The sequence below is a fragment of the Elephas maximus genome, chromosome 4 (genome assembly GCF_024166365.1).
Source record: "Elephas maximus indicus isolate mEleMax1 chromosome 4, mEleMax1 primary haplotype, whole genome shotgun sequence".
Lineage (NCBI taxonomy): Eukaryota > Metazoa > Chordata > Mammalia > Proboscidea > Elephantidae > Elephas > Elephas maximus.
The window spans coordinates 35,173,085-35,192,992 of NC_064822.1; the positions used below are offsets into that span (position 1 = coordinate 35,173,085).

The 19,908-nt window shown below is 36.9% G+C and overlaps 1 protein-coding gene across 3 annotated transcripts in view; it reads left to right on the forward strand.

Annotated features, from left to right (window-relative positions):
- The window catches only part of NEBL (nebulette), a 430,048-nt gene that overhangs the window by 330,778 nt on the left and 79,362 nt on the right, over window positions 1–19,908 (forward strand). The window contains exons 9-10 of one of the 3 annotated variants that reach the window (XM_049881881.1): window positions 9,530–9,631; window positions 10,947–11,048. The exons of the other annotated variants lie outside the window; for them this stretch is intronic. Of the exons in view, the coding sequence (XP_049737838.1) occupies window positions 9,530–9,631; window positions 10,947–11,048 (204 nt within the window). The remainder of the gene's footprint in view (window positions 1–9,529; window positions 9,632–10,946; window positions 11,049–19,908) is intronic. 3 annotated transcript variants of the gene reach the window in all.

A 19,908-nucleotide genomic window follows, 5' to 3' on the forward strand; every position in this document is an offset into this window, starting at 1 on the left:
AAATTCTGCTTTGGACCAGACAAATATGGATCTTTTAAACCTATAGAGTTATTAGCATTTCCTAGAGCTTTTTTGACTTGATGCTGAATTCATATGGTTTTCAATCTAGAATTGCACAAGAACTGGGGAAACAAAAAACCCAAAACACATATTGGACTCAATGGCCCAGGGAAGAAGACAAACTCCGTTACTGTTTCTTTTGGATTTCTGTGGGGAGCAAACTGTCAAACTTCTTAGACCCGTGGAGGATATGAAAGCAATAGATGTCTAACAGAAGACAAGAGGGAGAAAGCTGTCCTGTTGAAAATTCAGTTCTTTGGTTATAAGTTAGCAGCTACATCGATCTTTTCATGCATTTGCTCAATGACCACTATTCTGATGGCCTAGAAGAATTTCTTCCTGAAATCCAAGGGCAAGCTTATTTGTCTCCTCATCATGCATTCTTTCCTCTCCAAAAGAATGTGTGACCAGTTTGTCAGGCTCTTCATGGATTACCATACGTTAAGATAAAGTCCTAGTTGAGTCAAGAAATCTTTTCTTTGGAAAGTACCTTGAAACATCCTTGTCACCTGACACAGAGCCTGTCCTCCTCGCTCATTCTCTTACTGAACGGGGCTTTGCTGGCTCTGCACCCTCAGAGCCCAGCCGTGCTGAGGTCGACACCAGCGTCTCTTTGCAGGTTGGCAACAGCTATTTGATATTAAATTGTGGCAGGTCGGTGTTTAATAAAAGCTGAGTGAGGTTTTGCATTCTAACCTAAATGTATAAACATATGGCAATGCCAAAGTGGTTTTCTAGGATGGTTTAAGATTGATAGGAGAAAAAGAAGCTCCTTGTCTGTGATCACTTAGCAAGATCTTTTTAAGGGGATGCTTCATAAGAAGTTACTGGGTTATAAGAACTTCTTGCTTAGAGAATAACTATAATCATCATAAAAACCACTGAGCACTGCTGTGCCCCAGAAGCTGTGCCAAGATTTTTGTCATGTCCAGTTCTCACAAAAATGCTGTGCGGATTCCCATTTTATAGATGAGGAAAATGAGATGAAGGAATCACACTCCTAAGCCTGCTCTTTCTGTTGCACCATGCTGCCACCCTCTTAAAGGTCACTGGCTTTGAGTCAAGATTTTAGATTGAATTTTAAAAGTGAGGAGCAAACTAGGTTATCATCAGAGTTCAGATCAATAGATTGAGTGCAATACAGGAAAGAATAACTGAGCCAGCCTGAGCTTGTGCTGTCTTGATGCTGAAGAGACTTTGAATTTACACAGAAGGCCATGGGTTTGAAAGTGGTGGGGGTGCTCTGGGGTGGGGGCTGGATCCTGGGAGGCCCCTTCTAGCTCTATAATTCAATGAAATTCAGATATGGAACTTCCTTATCGTAGAACCCTGGTTATTATTTTAACTCTGCCTTTTCTTTTGAAAGGTCTTGGATTGAGGGATTGAGGGAATAGGAGTATAAAGCCCTTTTCTCCTGCATTCAATACTGTGTACTTATGGGAGAAGGATGTTTACTTACACTCCTCTGCCAACTCGCTTCAACCTTTACATGCAAAGTTTGTACGCGTAATAGGATTTAGAAAGTGTTTAAGACTATTTACTCAGATTTAAAGTCAGAGTGATATTTGTATTCCACCTGTGAAGTAGTTGATATTCCTCTAGAGTCAAGCCACTTAGAATAATACATTTGTTGTCCCTACAATATGAAATTTAATATAGGTCTTCAAAGCCACAAGGAAAATAAGTACATCTCTTGGTTCTTTTTTTTTTTTTTTTGGTTCAGTGGATGGTTCTACAGACTCTACATGAAAGACAAAACCCTTTCTCCCATAAAACATCGGTCCAATGAAGTCCATTTGCAGAGAGTTTACTAATAGAATGACCCTTTTGTAATGTGGAATGTCACTTTACACCAGGGCTATAAATGACTTAATTTAAAATAAAATGTGTTGTTGCATGTGCACCTGATTTACCTGGAAGCAATGAAAGTTAGCATCTTTGCTTACCTTTTATGTTTCCACCAGAATCAAGTCAGCTTTCTAGTATAGGCCAGAGAAGCAAGAAACCGGGATAATTTCAGTTCAAAGGAAAATCCCTACATCTCATTTTCGATTTTAATTTTTGCCTCCTTTCTCATCAGACCTTTTGTTAATACTGTCATCAGAGGGGCAAAGGGAATGATTTTTCTCTCAGACCTTTTCTCTCACTTACATATATAGAGATGTGAATAAGCAAAAGAGGACAGGGAAAGGATTCTTCGTGACTTTCCAGCTGGTTTCTCACTGCTGAAATCAACCGAGTTCCAAGGCAAAGAATATTCTGGAACTGGTAGTGTCTTCCATCACGCAACAATTTAATGACCCCACAATAGGAGAAGCAAATTCTCAGAAAGCCCTCCATGGAGCAGATACTAGGATTTGGAGTCAGGCCAGGGTTAGAATGCTTGCCTTGGCAGTTCTGTGACTGGATGGCCTTGGACAAGTTACTTGATGTCTCTGAATCTTAGTTTTCTCAGTTTGACAATGATATCAACCTCACAGGGCTCTTGTAAGTAATACAGGTGATAAAATGTGTAAAGGGTCCTGCAGAAGTGCCACTCCATAGAATACTAGACCTATTTGGTCCTCTTCCAGTGTTTTAAAGGATGATTTGAGATTTTAGGGTGATATCATAATTAATTTAAAATAGTTTTTAAAAATTAGATTTATAAAATCAATACGAAATTTATATTAAGTAGTATTCAGGTCAGAAGGGCATATTCAAAAGGTTCCTAAACACATATAACTACCTATTTTGTTGATACTGTGATTAAAATTTAATTAAAAACAGCCAATCTAAATCCTTTTGAATCTTAAGGGACATAGCCCTGCCAAATTTTTCTGATGTAATTAGAAACACTGGAGATATTCTGTCATGTTACTTTCCCCTAAAGAAGGGCTTGTAATAAAACCCCCACTTCCATTATTTGTTCTCATCAATCTTATCAGAGATGTGAAGTGCAATAGTTCTGAAGTAACTTGAAGAAAATTTTAACCTCTGGTTTTAAGTTTTAGAAATAATGTGGTTTATACAGACTTGTGATGGAATCGAAGTGGTAAACTTTTCCAAAGCACCATATCGACAGCTGATTCAATGTGGATTAGAAAAATATTCAGCAGGGAAACAGGAGACTTAGTGTTCTTTTCAGGAATGATAAATGTACTGCCTTAAAATTAATAAAAACTTATCAGTAGACAAAATTTCTATTCCACCAAAAGTGAAAAAACTTAAAGATAAATCAGTAAAATGATACTGGAAAAGTATGTATGGCTCTGTGTGACTCCTTGGTGTGACTTACAGTACGTTGCCTTAGAATTTAGTATTAAAAATAGGTATATTATTATTTTCTTCATCTCCAAGTCAGAAGACTTAGTAATACCTATTGTTCCTCCTTTGCAAGATTGTGGCGACGATCAAATTAAAACCCTATTGCTGCCAAGTCGAGTCTGACATATAGCAACCCTATAGAACAAAGAAGAACTGCCCTGTAGGGTTTCCACGGAGCTGCTGGTGGATTCCAACTGTAAGCCTTTTGATTAGCAGTCTGAGCTCTTAACCACTGTGTCACCAGGGCTCCTAAATCATGCATAGGAAACCTTTTTATCAACTATAAAATCTTTATAAACAAGGACAATAATAATTATGATGATAAACTCTTCTAGATGCAACTCCATATTTTACTCTATCTTTTAGAAGATTGAAAACATTTTTGTCTTCGGATGAGTGTCAGATTCTATATTTGCTCATCTTCAAAATATTTGTATTCTGTTATAGAGATATGATATCTACAATTTAATAATTTAGGAGTTTTTATCTGCTGCATGGCTAGACAGAAATAGCCTCATTAAGACAGAATTTCTGATCCACATGCCTATTTGCAAAAACCTGGAAGACTTCTCTAATGTAAGATGATGACAAAGGATCTCTTGACAAGGACTGAACAAGCGCTTTAAGATTATAACTTTATACAGGTTACATGACACACTTCTGTTCCACAAACCTACAAAATACATGCCCTGTGTAGTTTCTTCTCAGCGAGGAACTCATTTTAACCCACCAGCAGAGCAGCAAAGAGAATGGTTCTGGGCCAGTTGGATTAGTTTTGTTTAAGGTCTTTGCTCCTACTGCCCTTAGCTCCCACAGGTGTATCTGTCTCCAGCTTCCTCCAAGCTCTCAGTCTTTGCCTCTCTCCAAATGCTTGAATTTAACTTTCAGGATACTCAGTATGGAGGTTTTGCTTTCCTCTCATTTATTAACTCATCTATCAAGGACAATAAAATGAGATGAAACTATAAGCTGAGGGACAAAGTGAACATGATGAGGTAAGGAAAAAATACAAACAAATTTTGATAGAATTAAAGTCTTTATTGAAAACAATAAACAGATTTGACACTGCAGAAAAACATGAAATGGAGGCTATTCAATCAGGACTCTCTAGATTTAGTAACAGAAATGTGTCTTAAATTAGCTCAAGTAAAAAATAAGCATTTATTAGTTTACGTAACTGGAAAATGCAAGCAAACTCTGGGTGTAGCCAGATCCAGAGGATTGATAGTATGGCCAGAATGCTGCCTCTCTCTCCATCCTTTGGCTCAGCTTGCTTCTATATGACTTCACTTTCAGAAAGACTCATACCATGTGGGCTCAAGATGACAGCTGGTGTTACCAAACTTAAATCATCCTCGCAGTTGCTGATGCCAGAGAAAAGGAAAGTAGCCCTTTTTCTCTAAGCCTCAGATCCTTTGAAGGATTCTGTCCTCCTTGGGTTCTGTTTCTGCCCTTTTATTTACCATGGTTTCTGAAGGGATGAGTTATCTGATTGGACAGCCTGAGTCACATGGTCACTGCTGTCTCCAGGAGGATAGGCTGCATTTGCCAGTCCCACCAAGTCACCTAGGGAAGGAAGAGGCAGTTTCCAAATAAAAAATATGCCAAGCAGACAAAAGAAGATGAACACATGCACACTATAAAGGAATGATTCAGGAAAATGGCCCAGGATACATGGAAAAGGCCAAATAAACAAATACGGTGAAAAAAAGACAGAAGGAAGAGATCAAGAAGTAATACCTCTAGATGTTCCTGAGGAAGAAATCAGAATCACTGTTTGCTGATAAGATTACATATTGTTAACTTACAGAATTAACAGCTTATCTTGGGCACAAGATAAATATATAGAAATAACAATTAAATGATAATTACAGGCTTGTGTAGGACCTATAGAAGAATATGATGAAACTTTATTGAAAGGTTTCATTGAGCTTCATCGAAAGATTTAAATGGAAAATTATAGCATGCTTACCTTTAAAAGACTGAAATATTAGAGATATTAAAAAAAAGAAATTTCCCTAAATCATTTTATAGGTTTAATGAAGTCCCAATTAAAAAATCCATTTTTTTCCTTTGTGGAATTTACTAAAATCATTTTTATCTCTTAGTGAGAACAAATAGTTAAAAATTCAGTAAAATTTGAAATACAACAGTAGTTAGGGACCTTGGTTTGACAGATATTATGGCTGTTTAAAAAAATTCACAGTCCTGCATTTAAGAAATACATGACAGAACAGTGAATGTTAAGTCCTTAGTGTTGTTGTTGTTAATTGCTGTTGAGTCAGTTCCAACTCACAGAGACCTCATTGTGCAGAGTAAAATTGCTCCATAGGATTTTTAAGGCTGTGACCTTTTGGAAACAGATTGCCAGGCCTGTCTTCCAAGGTGCCTCTTGGTAGGTTTGAACTTCTCAATCTTTCTGCTAGTAGTTATACCACCTAAGCTACCCTCCTTAGCATGATAAACAAACAAAAAGGTAGAACTGCCCCATAGGGTTTCTGAGGCTGTATCTTTAGGGAATCAGACTGCCACATCTTTCTCCCACGAAGTGGTTGGTGGGTTCGAACCACTGACCTTTCAGTTAGCAGTCAAGCTCTTAACCACTGCGCCACCAGGGTTTCTTCTTAGCTTGGTACCTGGTATATAATAAATGGTCTAAAATGAAAGCCATTCCTACTACTACATACTACTGCTTCTTCAGGTTCTTTGCTATGCTCTCGGGACACAGTAGGGAGTAAAATGTTAAATCAGATAACAAGCCATCATTGACTCTCAAGCTTGTACCCATCCGGGGTTGATGATTTTCGGGAATATTTTCTCTCTCTCACTTTATTCAAAACAATATTATATTGGACATTATATTATCATGAGAAGATTATCTGAAGAATAGAGGCCAACCCATTGTTCAGTAAAGCTGGAAATTAAGGCTTAAATTTATTCAGGAAATAAGAAAATTTTTTTTTTCTATTTTATTCTTTGACCTCCCACTGACAAACCACTGCTCTGCTGTGCCATGTTTTCATTCTCCCCAGGTTCTGACAGGCTTCAGAATGGAGCAAATACATATTGCAAGCGTTTAAGAAATGTTGGGTGAGCTTCAAACCTAAGCAATGGGTTATGTCTTGGAAGATGAGTAGTATACTCAGGGAGCCATGTTGCCGTGACTTGTGTATTCAAGCGTCCTTGCAGGCTATGAAAATCAGGAACTTGTTACCCTTGAATTTCTCCCAATGTAAGCCCCCTTCCTGCAGAATATCCCCAAGCAGTGATATTCTAGAACATCTGACTAGTAACCAGGCTCCCATGCTTTTCTCCTGTGTGGCTCTGTGGTGTCCTCTTGTTTGAATTTCCACCTCATGTCAATCTTAATATTTGTTTTGAGTCACATATGCCGGCCTCTAATTTGCAATTTACATGGATGATGGGGCCCTATTCAATGTCCTGCTCGTGTGCCTTTGTGCAGTTCACCTCTCCACGCAGTCATTAGGCTGAGCAGCATATAATTAGGTAACCGATGTAAAGTGTAGATTTCTGAAAGGTTGCAGTTCTTTTCAAAAAGTAAGGGTTTCCATTTTTTCCTCTCATTCTTTTCTAAACAAAAAGACATTCCCCCCTGTGGTTTTCATATGAATGGCGTAACTTAGGAGCAGCCTGTAAAAAAAAAAAAAATGTAGGTGGGTAATAATTCTGGTTTGTTTTCACCTGAGAGCCAGTTTTTGTTTTCATAGCCTGTGTTTAACCCAGTGTAGGCTAAGGTTGATTGGCCATCATTTGCAGCTGACTGTCTTGCTTTTTGAAACCAATGAAATTGGCCTATTTTAAATCCTTAAAGGTTTAACATTTATCCAACAAAATAACTCGTTTCAGCTCATTTTTAAATTTCTTTTGCTACTTGTGTGTACAAAACCTACCCAAAATTACTTTTTAAGATAAAGCTTATAAAAATATAAATGCCATAAAAAACAGATGTTCTTGCTGAAATTATACTAATTGTGTTTAAGCTGTGTTCACTTGGACAGATTGGTGATTATAAGTGTAGTTTAAAAAATAACCTTGGTGTTGAGGTAAATGCAAGTGGTTAAAAGAGTAGCTGGAAGTGTTTGCAAAGGTTCCATTGAAATACAGTAATGCCTAGGGAGCCTCTAGAAATATTAATATCATTCTTAGCTCTGATACTAGTTTTGAAAGAAGAAAGAACTACAGGTTGAAAGGAAAATAACAAGGTATAGGAGTATTGTATAGACCACTGGCTTGTAGCAGTCAACTGGGAAATCCATTAGAATGCAGATTCTTGAGTCCCATTCACAGAAATTCTGTTATAGAAGGTCAGGGATGGACCTCGGGAATCTAAATTTCAAAGAAGTACCCCCAAATGATACTATGGCAGAAAGTTTGCATCAACATTAGAAATACTTGTTTTTGTACAAAAGGTGCATCTTATACAACTGTCCAATCATACGTTTCTGTGTTCCTTTCTATGCTTTGAAAAAATGAAGCTAGTTTTTTTTTAATTGTGGTAAAATACATGTAATAAAACATTTGCCAGTTCAACAATTTTCACATGTATAGTTCAGTGAAGGAGCCCTGGTGGACCAATGGTTAAGCATTGGGCTGCTGACAAAAAGGTCAGCAATTTGAACCCACCAGCCACTCTGCAGAAGAAAGATGTGACAGTTTGCTTCTTTAAAGATTGACAGCCTTGGCAACCTTTGGGGCAAGGCTGTAAATTATTGGGGCAGTTCTTCTGTGTCCTATAAGGTTGTTATGAATTGACTCAACAGCAATGGAGATTGTTTTCCCCCCCAGTAATTTAGTGTCATTGATTAAATGCATCATGCTCTGAAGCCAGGTTTTTAAAATGACCATTTCCACGCACTTTGTGTTGTAATTTTAATGGAATATAACGTAACAGACAAGTTGGCCAAGCCTCTGGTAATACTGCCAAATGAAATTGCATCTAGAAAATAGCTAGATATTGCCTCAGCTCATGACTAATCTCAGATAGTAGAGAAGAAATGGATGCACTGGTGAGATGTTGACCATTGGATGTTAAATAAGTTCACTTTGGTCTCTCCTCCCACTTACCACTCAAGTTAATCTAAATGACCATTGTGATTAAAGTACATTTGGCAAATTTTTATATATTTTTCCCTTTAAATCCCTGTTTTTGCTACACTTTGGTTTGATTATGCCTAACATGCATTCAGAGCCCTGGTGGTGCCAGCAGTTAAGTGTTTGGTTGCTAACCAAAAGGTCAGCAGTTTGAATTCACCAGCTGTTCCTTGGAAACCCTATGGGTCAGTTCTACTCTGTCCTGTAGGGTCGCTATGAGTTGGAATTGACTCAATGGCCAAGAGTTTGGTTTTTGGTTTTAACATGCAACCAGACAAAGAATGTTCCTTAATGTAATTGCTTTTATTTTGGGAGAATCATGTCCTTCCAAAAACTATCAGTACCCACGACTAGGCCTCCTAAATGTGACCTTCTGTAGAGTCCAGTCAGAAAACGGAGAAGGGTGTAGTTGAGAGGGTGAGAGATGTAACATTATAGCATGTTACTCCCTCCTCTTAACCCATTGCTGTCGAGCTGATTCCGACTCATAGCGACCCTATAGGACAGAGTAGAACTGCCCCATAGAGTTTCTAAGGAGCACCTGTTGGATTCGAACTGCTGACCTTTTGGTTAGCAGCCGTAGCACTTAACCACTACGCCACCAGGGTTTCCTCCCTCCTCTTTGGAAGTAATTTTCTGTATTTGTGCATGGGGACTTACCCTGCGTTCAGTGGGAATGGAGAATGTGTGATGACAAAGTTGAAGTCCTTGGTGAAGATATTCTCTATGTGATACACAAACACACTTGTACAAAAAGATGTGTAAGAAGGTGCTATATGTAAAAGCCTTTAAGATTCGTTTTGTGCTGAGGTCTTGGCCTTCAGCTCAAATGTAATAATGTCGGTAGGTCTTAGGTGTAGTACAGAGAGTTAACGTATCTATCCAAATAATGTTATACGTAAAAACTTAAACAACTTAAGATGAATATGCTTTCTAATTGATGATCATGTCAAGGATAAATCATTTTATGGATATTAAGACTAATAGCAATTTGAAATTACTAATTTCTTTCTTTTTCTTTTTTTTAAATCAAAATGGTCTCTTTGATCAGATTTCTTACCGAAAAGATATGCGGGACACCCACATGTATAGCGCGGAACTTGATAGACCAGATATCAAGATGGCAACCCAGATATCCAAGATCATAAGCAATGTAATTTCTCTTTCCTAATCTTGAATAGAAAAGATTTCTTGTTTTTGTAGGAGGCAAAGCAGGGGTTTGGTAGTTGGGTGGTTATTTTAATTAGTGTGGTTAATTAATTGGAATTAATGACATCTCAATTTTTTCTCTGAATCATCTGTTGACTATGTAAATTGCATATGTAGAAATTGCCCGGACTCAACTTGACTATGGTTAATGATATAGTTTTGGAGAAATAAGTATGCTTCAGGTATAGGGTTATAGTCAAGGTTGTCAGTCATCTGGCCCCATTATTATCTCTTACCTCAACTCACGATGTCCCAAAGAAGTTCACTTGTTTCCATCTTGTTGCTGTTGATTGTGGAGATCCTCTTTCAGTACCACTTACCCTTGCACATTTCCTTCAAGTCATGACTTGCTTTTATCTTCTCTAAGACACCCTTGTTACTTATAATACTACATTACTTTAATGTAAAGGGGTCCTGGTGGTACAACAGTTAAGCGTTTCGTTGCTAACTGAAAGGTTGGTGGGTAGAGCCCGCCCAGCAGCTCTGTGGGAAAAAGACCTGGTGATTTGCTCTCCTGAAGTTTACAGCCTAGAAAACCCTATGGGGCAGTTCTACTCTGTCATCTGAGGTACCTATGAGTTGAAATTGACTCAGTGGCACCTAAAAAAAAAAATAAACCTGTTGCCACAGAGTCGATTCTGACTCATAGCGACCCTATAGGACAGAGTAAAACTGCCGCGTAGGGTTTCCAAGGAGTGTCTGGTGGATTTGAACTGCTGACCCTTTGGTTAGCAGCCGAGCTCTTAACCGCTACGCCACCAGGGCTCCAAATATAAATAAAACCCTGGTTAAAAACGAAAATCTAATTTGAGCCAAATATTTGAGTCATGTAAGTTAAACTCAACCTTAAAAATTATTATATTACTAAACTCGACTACAGGTTAATCAGGCATGGTCAGAGCAGTTCTTGGGAATAAACAAAGTTATAAAAGCTATCTATATGCAAAATACCAGGTCTCAATTATCCAGACTATTCCCATATTTTCCCCAGTGTTAAACGTATATAAATATAAGAATGTTAATGACTGGGCACATGAACTCTAAATTAGCCATTATTTTATTATAAGATGTTTAATTCTTTCAAATAAACACACTATAATTTGTGCTTTTAGTAATCAGTGGTTGTTTAGTATTTCTTGAGTTGTAAGGAATATTTTTTGGGGGGTTGAGGGTCTATTATGCTTTATTTTAACTAATGACAATGTGATTTTTCATTGGAAAGTAGAAATATTCAACATTCCTTTATTTTTCCATTTTAGGCAGAATACAAGAAAGGACAAGGAGAAATGAATAAGGAGCCCGCTGTAATTGGAAGACCAGATTTTGAACATGCTGTGGAAGCTTCTAAACTTTCTAGTCAAGTAAGATTGTAGTGGTGATTCCACAATGACTATATTCAGAGATTTTGTTCCTAGAAGCATAGGAAAATAGTATTTCATTTTAGATAATATCTTTAATTGTAAAAAATAAATAAATGCAAAGATACCGTTTCTAAAACCATTTCAGACAGAATTGCAATAATTATAAATTTCAGTAAAGGAAAAAAAGCCTAATTTTAAGCATAAGGCAAAGTTTTCTCTGGTCCTAAATTTTAAGCTTTTTCAATGAGTTTGGCCATATTGTCACATTTCTCTGGATTTCTAGAATTCAGCAATAGTCGTACCAAATAATTGTGTTTCTGTTATCTCTTTTCCACATGCATACATATACACTCATACATACACATATAAGTTTAAGCTTAGTAATAAAAATATCAGTTTTCCTAAGTTTTAAGTGCTTTACTTAATCACAAAATAAAACTGGGGCGATGAAGATAAAGAAAACTATAAAATATTAACAAGAGCATAAAAACAAGATCTGAAAAAATTAAAAAACTTGTGTTTTTGGCTGAGAGTCTCCATGGCATAGACATCTTAATTATTCCAAAATTAATATACTACTGTCATGTAATTTCAGTTAGAAACCACAGGGTTTTTTTTTTTTTCTTCTTCTTTCTTAATATGGGTAAAATGATCTTAGAGTTTGTATGTATAGGAAATGCCTGAGAATAGCCTTTTGCAAGTATGGAAATGAAGACCAGTGAAGGGGAACTGAAGTTACAAGTTACCAAAACATAATATAAAACTGCTGAAATTAAATCAATATGGAATTGGTATAGTGAGAGATAAAATGATCAGTAGGATAGAATAGGGAATCCTGAGATAGATTCCAGTATGCATAAGAATTTAATAAATGATAAAAGTGTTGGTTCAAATCATTGGGAAACGGTTGGATTATTTAATAAATGGTGCTGACATAACTGGCCATCTATCAGGGTAGGAATAAAATTGGACCCAAATCTTAAACCATATACAAAAATGAATTCCAGATGAATTAAAGACTTGAGTATAAACAATAAAATAATTTAAAAACCTTAAAAGAAAATCCAGGGGACTATCTATACTGTACAAGGACAGCAGAATTTTTCTTAAACAAGACCAGAGACCAGGAAGCTACAAAAGGTTAGGCATATTTTACTATATGAAAATTAAAAACTCTTTCAACGGAAAAAGATAACATTTACAAAGTCAATGAAAATGAGATCAAACAGTAATTCTTATATACTGATAGTGTTTTCAACTTGGACAATATCCAGTCCTTAAGTTGCCAAGTTAATTGAATTACGTTTTAAAATGGAGAGAGATAAATGATGAAAACTATAAAATCTTACTGAAGACCATAAAACGAGATCTGAACAAATGAGAAGACATACTATGCTCTTGGCTGGGGAGTCTTACTATCATGAAAATGTTAATTTTTCCAAAATTAATTAAAAAAAAATTCCATGCATTTTCAATTAGAATCCAAACAGGCTTTTAAAACTTGAAATAAAATTAAGTATTTGAATAAACAAATTAAAGTTTACATGGAAAAGGAAGTGTCTAAGTAGTTTTTTAAAATATGAAAAATGAAAAGCAGTCATCTTATAAATATTTGGGAAATGTTTGTAGTGTGTATGATGAGACTGTTTTAATAATATACAAAAGCTTTTTAAAGTTGAAAAGAAAAAAGGCTAACATGGGCAAATGAGATGAATAGACCATTCATGGAAGAGCAAACCTAAGTAGACAATAAACATATAAAGATACTCAAATTCAGTAGTAGAAAGGGAAATGCAGGTAAAGTAAACGCAGATTCTCATCTACACCCATCATGTTCTATGTCCTGTTAATGTGGGAAGAGGAGGAAAACAGCGAGGGTTGTGTAGCTAGAAAGGTTTTATGCTGGAACGAGAGTAGAGCTACTAGCTTGGATTCAAAGGGCAAGAAAACCCTGCTCAAGGGGAAGACCCCAAATAAAGATCGGGAATAACAGAGGAGGAGAGAGGTTGGACAGCAGAGCCTCCGTAGCTGGGGAAATGGGCCATAAACAGGAACTTGGGAGAAGTTTATATGCTGTGTGATAATAAATGGGTCAGTGTTGTACTGATTTTGACTACGGGCCGTTACTTATTGAGCCGAGCAGGAACAACGTGTTCTATAAAAGAAATAGTAGGAAGCCTCATTCATTGCTGGTGGGATTGTAAAATGGTACAGTTGCTGTTCCTCATGGAATTAAACATAATATTACTGTATGACCCAGAAATTCCACTCCTAGGTAAAACCAAAACCATACCTGTTGCCGTCGAGTCAATTCCAACTCGTAGCAACCCCACAGGACAGAGTAGAATTGTCCCATAGAGTTTCCAAAGAGCAGCTGATGGAATCAAACTGCCGACCTCTTTGTTAGCAGCAGTAGCACTTAACCAGGGTTTCCAATCCTAGATATAAGCCCTAAATAACTGAAATGCAAACAGAGACTCGTACACCAATATTCATTACAGCACTATTAACAACCAAAAGGTGGAAACAACCTAAATGCCCATCAACAGATAAATGGATAAACAAAATATGTTACATACATAGAGTAGAGTATTACTCTGCCGAAAAGAGAAACGTCCTGGTACATGCTACCTGTTAACACGCTGAGTGGAATACGTTCATCACAAAAGGACAAGTATTATATGATCCCACTTAAATGAAATCTAGAATAGGTAAGTGTATAGAGACCAAAGTTTATTAATGGTTCTCAGGGGCAGGAGGAAAGGGAAAAGGAGCAGTCATTGCCTAGGGGACATTGAGTCTCTGTTAAGGGTGATGGACAAATTTGGAAACGGATGGTGGTGATGGTTGAAGAGCAAGATGAATGTGATTAATGTCACTGAATCGTACAGTAAAAATGTGCTCTAGTCAACATTTACGATGAAGTCATGCACAGAGCGGGGCCTTTGGATTCACCTGTCACTGTCCTTTTTCAGAGTCCTTAGAAGACACTTTTGATATTTGACTCTTCCTTTTTTTTTTCCTTTTCAAATTCAGTCACCAAAATCTTACAAAAGCTTTTAGGCAGAATTTTTTTTTTTTTAATCTCAAATTATTTAGCAACTGAATGATCAGATGTTCAAGCAGATTGTAATTTGCAAGTTACGTTATATCTATAATTTTTTTTAATGGCATCCTTCCTGATCTCACAGTGTATAAACTCATCAGAAAAGAGGAATACTGAGCCGATGAATAAATAGAGCTTCTGGAACAAACTCGGTGTGTTCCATTTGTATTGTCAGGTGTACTAACTAGAAACCAGGGCAGAAACTGTAGTTTTTTAGTTTTCATTGATGACTTTGAAGATCATGTATTCTCTTACTCTTAAACCAGTGACAGACTGTGAGTACAGGTACACTCAAAGGCAAAAAAATAAATAGAAAAAAAAATGATTTAAGAATGCAATAAACAGGAAAACTGGGGGCGGGATGCAGGGAGAAAAGAGCAGGATAGCACCAGGTGGATTGTTAGGAGAGAAGGCAATGCCAAGGCCATGATCACAGTCTGTGTTGATAAGAGAGCCCTGAAGAGCAGACAGAACGAGAGACTGAGTGCACAGAATTCTCACTTTTTACCTGTAACTTAGCTTTATGGGATTGCAAAGGTAATGGAAACACATACAAACCCTTCTTAGCTTAACTTGTATAATAGCTTTGTTCCCGTAACTGCAACTTCCCCTTTTAAAATTTGGGAGGTATAGAAAATAATGGTCAGGTAATTAAACAAAAATTTAACAACAAAAAATAAAATCTCACATGTTGAGATAGAGATTGGCGCATTTAATACTATCTCAAGTGTAAGTATAGTAACTGTTGAAGTCATCAGCTTAAAAGATTCTTATAAGAGTGGATAGTTGGTTAATGTATTCATATATCATCTTAGTTTATTACTTGGAATTTGCCTACATTAGTGATGAATAGAATTCTTTGTTTAGTTTTATAATATTGAGGGAAACCAGTATGTTGATAATAATTAGTATTTTTTTTCTAAAATTACATTTGCTATATTGATAAGAATAGGTTTTAAATTTAAAAACTACATTTAAATTGTGGTAAAAATTTAATAATAAACATTGTCCTTAAATTTTAAGGAGTATTAATTGACTTGGATAAACTCCCATTCTCCATTCCTGGCAAGCACTCCATCTGCCAGCCTCCTCATACCCAAGTATCAGCTTAAATATCACATCCCTGAATTGCCAATTTAAGTCGTGTCTCTTTTCTCCCCTTTATCTCTGTTCTTTTTCTTTATAGCTCTTAACACAATTTGTAGTAGTCATATACATATGCACATGTGTGTTTTAGATACCTACTTCACTAACCACGCTGCATGCTCCATGGGGACAGGGTTTATTTGTGTGTAATCTCTGCAGAATGGCAGAGATTAGGCCTTCAACAAATATCTATATGTCCATGTATTTATATATATGTATATTACATATGTGTGGTTAGGTGCTGTCAAGTTTGTTCCAACTCTGAGCGACCCTAAGTACAACAGAACAAAACACTGCCTGGCCCTCCGCCGTCCTCACAATCGTTGCTATATTTGAGCCCATTGTTGCAGCCACATTTCATTGAGGGTCTTCCTCTTTTTTGCTGACCCTCTACTTTACTGACCAAGATGTCCTTTTCCAGGGACTGGTCTCTCCTGATAACATGCCCAAAGCATGTGAAACAAAGTCTCGCCATCCTTGCTTCTAAGGAGCATTCTGGCTGTACTTCTTCGGAGACAGATTTGTTCTTTCTTCTGGTAGTCCATGATATATTCAACATTCTTTGCCAACACCATAATTTAAACACATCAGTTCTTCTTCGGTCTTTCTTATTCATTGTCCAGCTTTTGCACACATATGAGGCGATTGAAAATACCATGGCTTGGGAGAGGTGCGCCTTAGTCCTCAAACTGACATCTTTGCTTTTTAATACATTAAAGCGGTCAAAAAAAAAATTTTTTTTTTTATATATAGATAGAGATATTAAACTTTCACGGAATCCTTAACATTTGGTCCAAAGTCAGTAAGATGTTATTTTGTTATGAAGATAAGGGTAGAGATACTGTTATGTATAAAATTTGGACTTTAAAAATTAGAGTTTATGCTGAATTCTAAATTTAAAATATCTGTTTATACTATATTGACAGCTTTTAATTCAATTTCTCCCAAAAGTCAGAGGGAATTGATACCTAGAGATATATGATAGTGTGCTATTTGTTTACTTTTAATTTTTACTAATAATTAAGATACAGCAATCATATTTTCCATTTTTTCCCTAACATTGATTTACATGGCTCTGATGAAAAGTTTTAGTTCAGGGCCTGTGTTTTTACTGCCTTTGCTGGCTCTTTGTGAGTCTGAGGTTGAGGTGACGTTGTGAAGCCCAGCACTCCTCTTGGTAGAAGTTTTGAATTACTGGATTTAGAAGTCAGGTTTTGGATATTTGAGACACTGCTGTCTGTAGTGATGTGGCTATGATGAGCTAGTCCTGTCATTGTGGCATAAAAGTTCCTTTGTTTTGTCCAGGTGTGGTCCTCTGAAAGCCCTGTTAATCTGTTAATATTCTTTAGAAAACTTTTAGACATTTGATCCTATATACCTACCCTGTATTAAAAAAAAAAAAAAAAAAAGCTGGCAGGCATCAGGACTTTTAGGTATGATATTCATAATTCATGAAGTCAGTCATATAGATCAAGTAACCTTTTGTTTGTTTCTAAAATAATTGATTTATTTGTAAGAGGTAGCATCATGTCTTAAAACCACAGAAAAATCACCTAACACCTGTTTCTCGCTTTCTCAAATGGTCTTAAAACTGGAAAGGAGATACTTTGTTCCTGGTTGGGTCTCCAGCCTTAAAAAAAAAAAAAAAATTAGGGAAGAACATTTCTGTGGTCTCTCAGGAGACGTGAGGTGTTCTTGAGGAGGCAGATACTCAGATGTTCTCAACTGTAGGTTGAAAATAAGATGTTGTGTGTGTATGTATACCTAGTGAAGCAGTCAGAAGGTGGGAGATGTGACCTATTTAAACCATATGGTTATTTTCTAGTTGATTTATGTGAAAACCTTACTGATAAATATAGGTAAGAACCGATTGGGTGTCAGTGCCTGGAAAATGCTTGGTTTATATAATGCAATTATTTTACTTTATGGTTAGTTAATGAGAGAAACTCTTCTGCTTGTTTCTTGGGCATCTTTTGAATCAAATCATGTCAGTACTGAAGGTTAGATTAACACAAATTTCGTAATACTTTCCTTATTATTACATCCAATGTAAGTATACAAATGACAGATATACTCTTAAATAATGAATCTCACACTCAACAGAAATAACCTGGAGAAAGGTTAGACGGTGTTTTAAAATTCAAATTTTCATGTGTGTAGCTCAATGTATGAAAGTGTTTGAAATCTTAAAAAAAAAAAATTATCAAAATCTATTACAAGAAAAAGTCAGAATTTGAAGACACCATGGAAGTTGTCTACCTTTCAATGAACATATCCCTTTTTAATATTCTCCCTGCATTTATTCATTCAAACAAAACAGCAACTGTACCAGGTATTATATATTAGGCATTATGCTAGGGCTAAGTACTCAAGGGTGAACAGCACAGACTTGGCCCCTGCCTTCATAATACTTACAGTCTAATGGGGAAGACTAACAGGACAGACTGCTTTACGAATAATTATAGTTGTATGTGATAAGTATGATAGTGTAAACTTGGGTTGCTTTCAAAGTATATCGGCAGTAAACAATTTAGTGTGGGAGCTCAGAGAGGACTTTCCAAAAGAAGCTGCATTTTGGCTAATAACTGCAGGACGCATAGGGATTCATCAGGTGAAAACTGGAGGCGGTAGGAAGAACAAGTTTAAGCATAAGATAGTTCTACCAGTGCGTAGCTCAGCTGGAAGAAAATTTTCATTATAATCAGCAGAAATCTTGTTGACTGTAACTTTTATCCATCCATACGAAATCTACCTTCTGCAGTAGCACAAATACTATTTTCCCTTTTTTTTTTTTTTTTCAAATGGCGTAGCGGTTAAGTGCTTGGCTGCTAACCAAAATATCACGGGTTCAAACCCACTAGCCACCCCACGGGAGAAAGCTATGACAGTCTGCTTCCGTAAAGATTTATAGCCTTGGAAACCCTACGGGGCAGTTCTGCTCTGTTCTATAGGGTCGCTATGAGTTGGAATCAACACTAAGACAGTGGGTTTTTCAAATATTTAATGATAGTTATCATCTGATTCCTAAGTCTCTTCAGTACAGCAGTCTTCACATAGTACCTGACACTTACAAACCAACCATCTGGCGCTGAATCAGTTCTGACTCATGGTGAGCCCGTGTATTTCAGAGTCGAACTGGGCTCCGTAGGGTTTTCAGTGGCTGATTTTTTGGAAGCACATCACCAGGCCTTCCTTCTGAGGCACCTCTGGGTGGATTTTAACCTCCAAGCTTGTGGTCAACAGCCAAATGTTAACCATTTACACTATCCAGGGACTCCACCTGACACTCAAAAAATGCATTAAATAAGCATTTTTTGAATAAATGAGTGAAGCCCTGTGGGAACTATAAAGTGCAATACAGATACAATATATTATTTTTCTCTCTGTTGTTTCTCATTCGCTCTTACTATTGTTTCTCATTTCCTTCTACCTAATAGAAGGACATAGTTCAAATCAATTTAACAATGAGCGGGGTAGTATGTGTTTGATTAATGTGCTCAGCTGCTAACCAAAAGGCTTGAGATTCGAGTCCACCCAGTGTTTGAATCCATACTTGAAGGAGTGTGTTTATATCATCATTCCATGTGCTTGTGTCTACCCTATATTAGGCACTCAACTCCTGCTTGATGTTTAATGTATTAAGGAATGAATGAATCATTACAATGTGGATTGATTATAGTTGTTCAGAATTATATATTTACTTGGATAGAGTAAATGCCAGATTTCATAGTAGATGAGAGTTTGTCATTTTAACTTTCAGGTAACACCTGTTGACCTCTGCTCCTAGTGTAATTGTGCTGGAAATTACAGGTTAGCAAAACAGTCCGATGGGGTGTCTGTACTCAAAGATCATACAATCTTTTTTTGCCATTCAGTTAAAACACAACTAACGCACTCATGGTACCTGAGGTTGGAGAACAGGAATATCTGAAAGAACTTTGACTCCAGCCAGCATCACATAGCTGGATTAATTGATTAGATGTAAGTACTGCCAGCTGGGGGTGTTACCTGCACTGTGGCCATCAACGAGTAAGTGAGAGTATTGGTGAAACGTGAGTCAGGATATCATTGGAGTGGAGGTCAGTTAAGACAAAATCTGCTTTAATTATTGAATGAATTCCCTTGAGGCCCTGAAAAGTTAGGAGAGAAACAAAACCAGTGATTAAAATACAGGAAAATGTGCCATTGGCAGACGGGTGTATGGGTGCAAAGCGAGTAGAATTGTGTACCAGCTAGAGACAGCCTTTGCTTTTGTGCCACCTACTGTGTAAAGTAGGATTCCCTGGGTGGAGCAAACAGTTAAGCACTCAGCTACTTATTGAAAGGTTGATGGTTTGGATCCACCAAGGTGCCCTGGAAGAAAGGTCTGGTGATGTGTTTCCAAAAATCAGCCATTGAAATCCTGTGTAGTGGGGTTCTACTCTGAAACACATGGGTTCGCCATGAGTTGGAGTCGACTCAATGGGAATTGTGGTTTTTTTTTTTTGTAAAGTTGTGAAGAAGATCTAGATTTATTCCATCTGTGATACTGTCCCTGACAAGACAAAAAATAATTTTAAAAAGTCAGACTTTTCCTTTAGAGAGGCCTTTCCAATTAATTAGAATAAA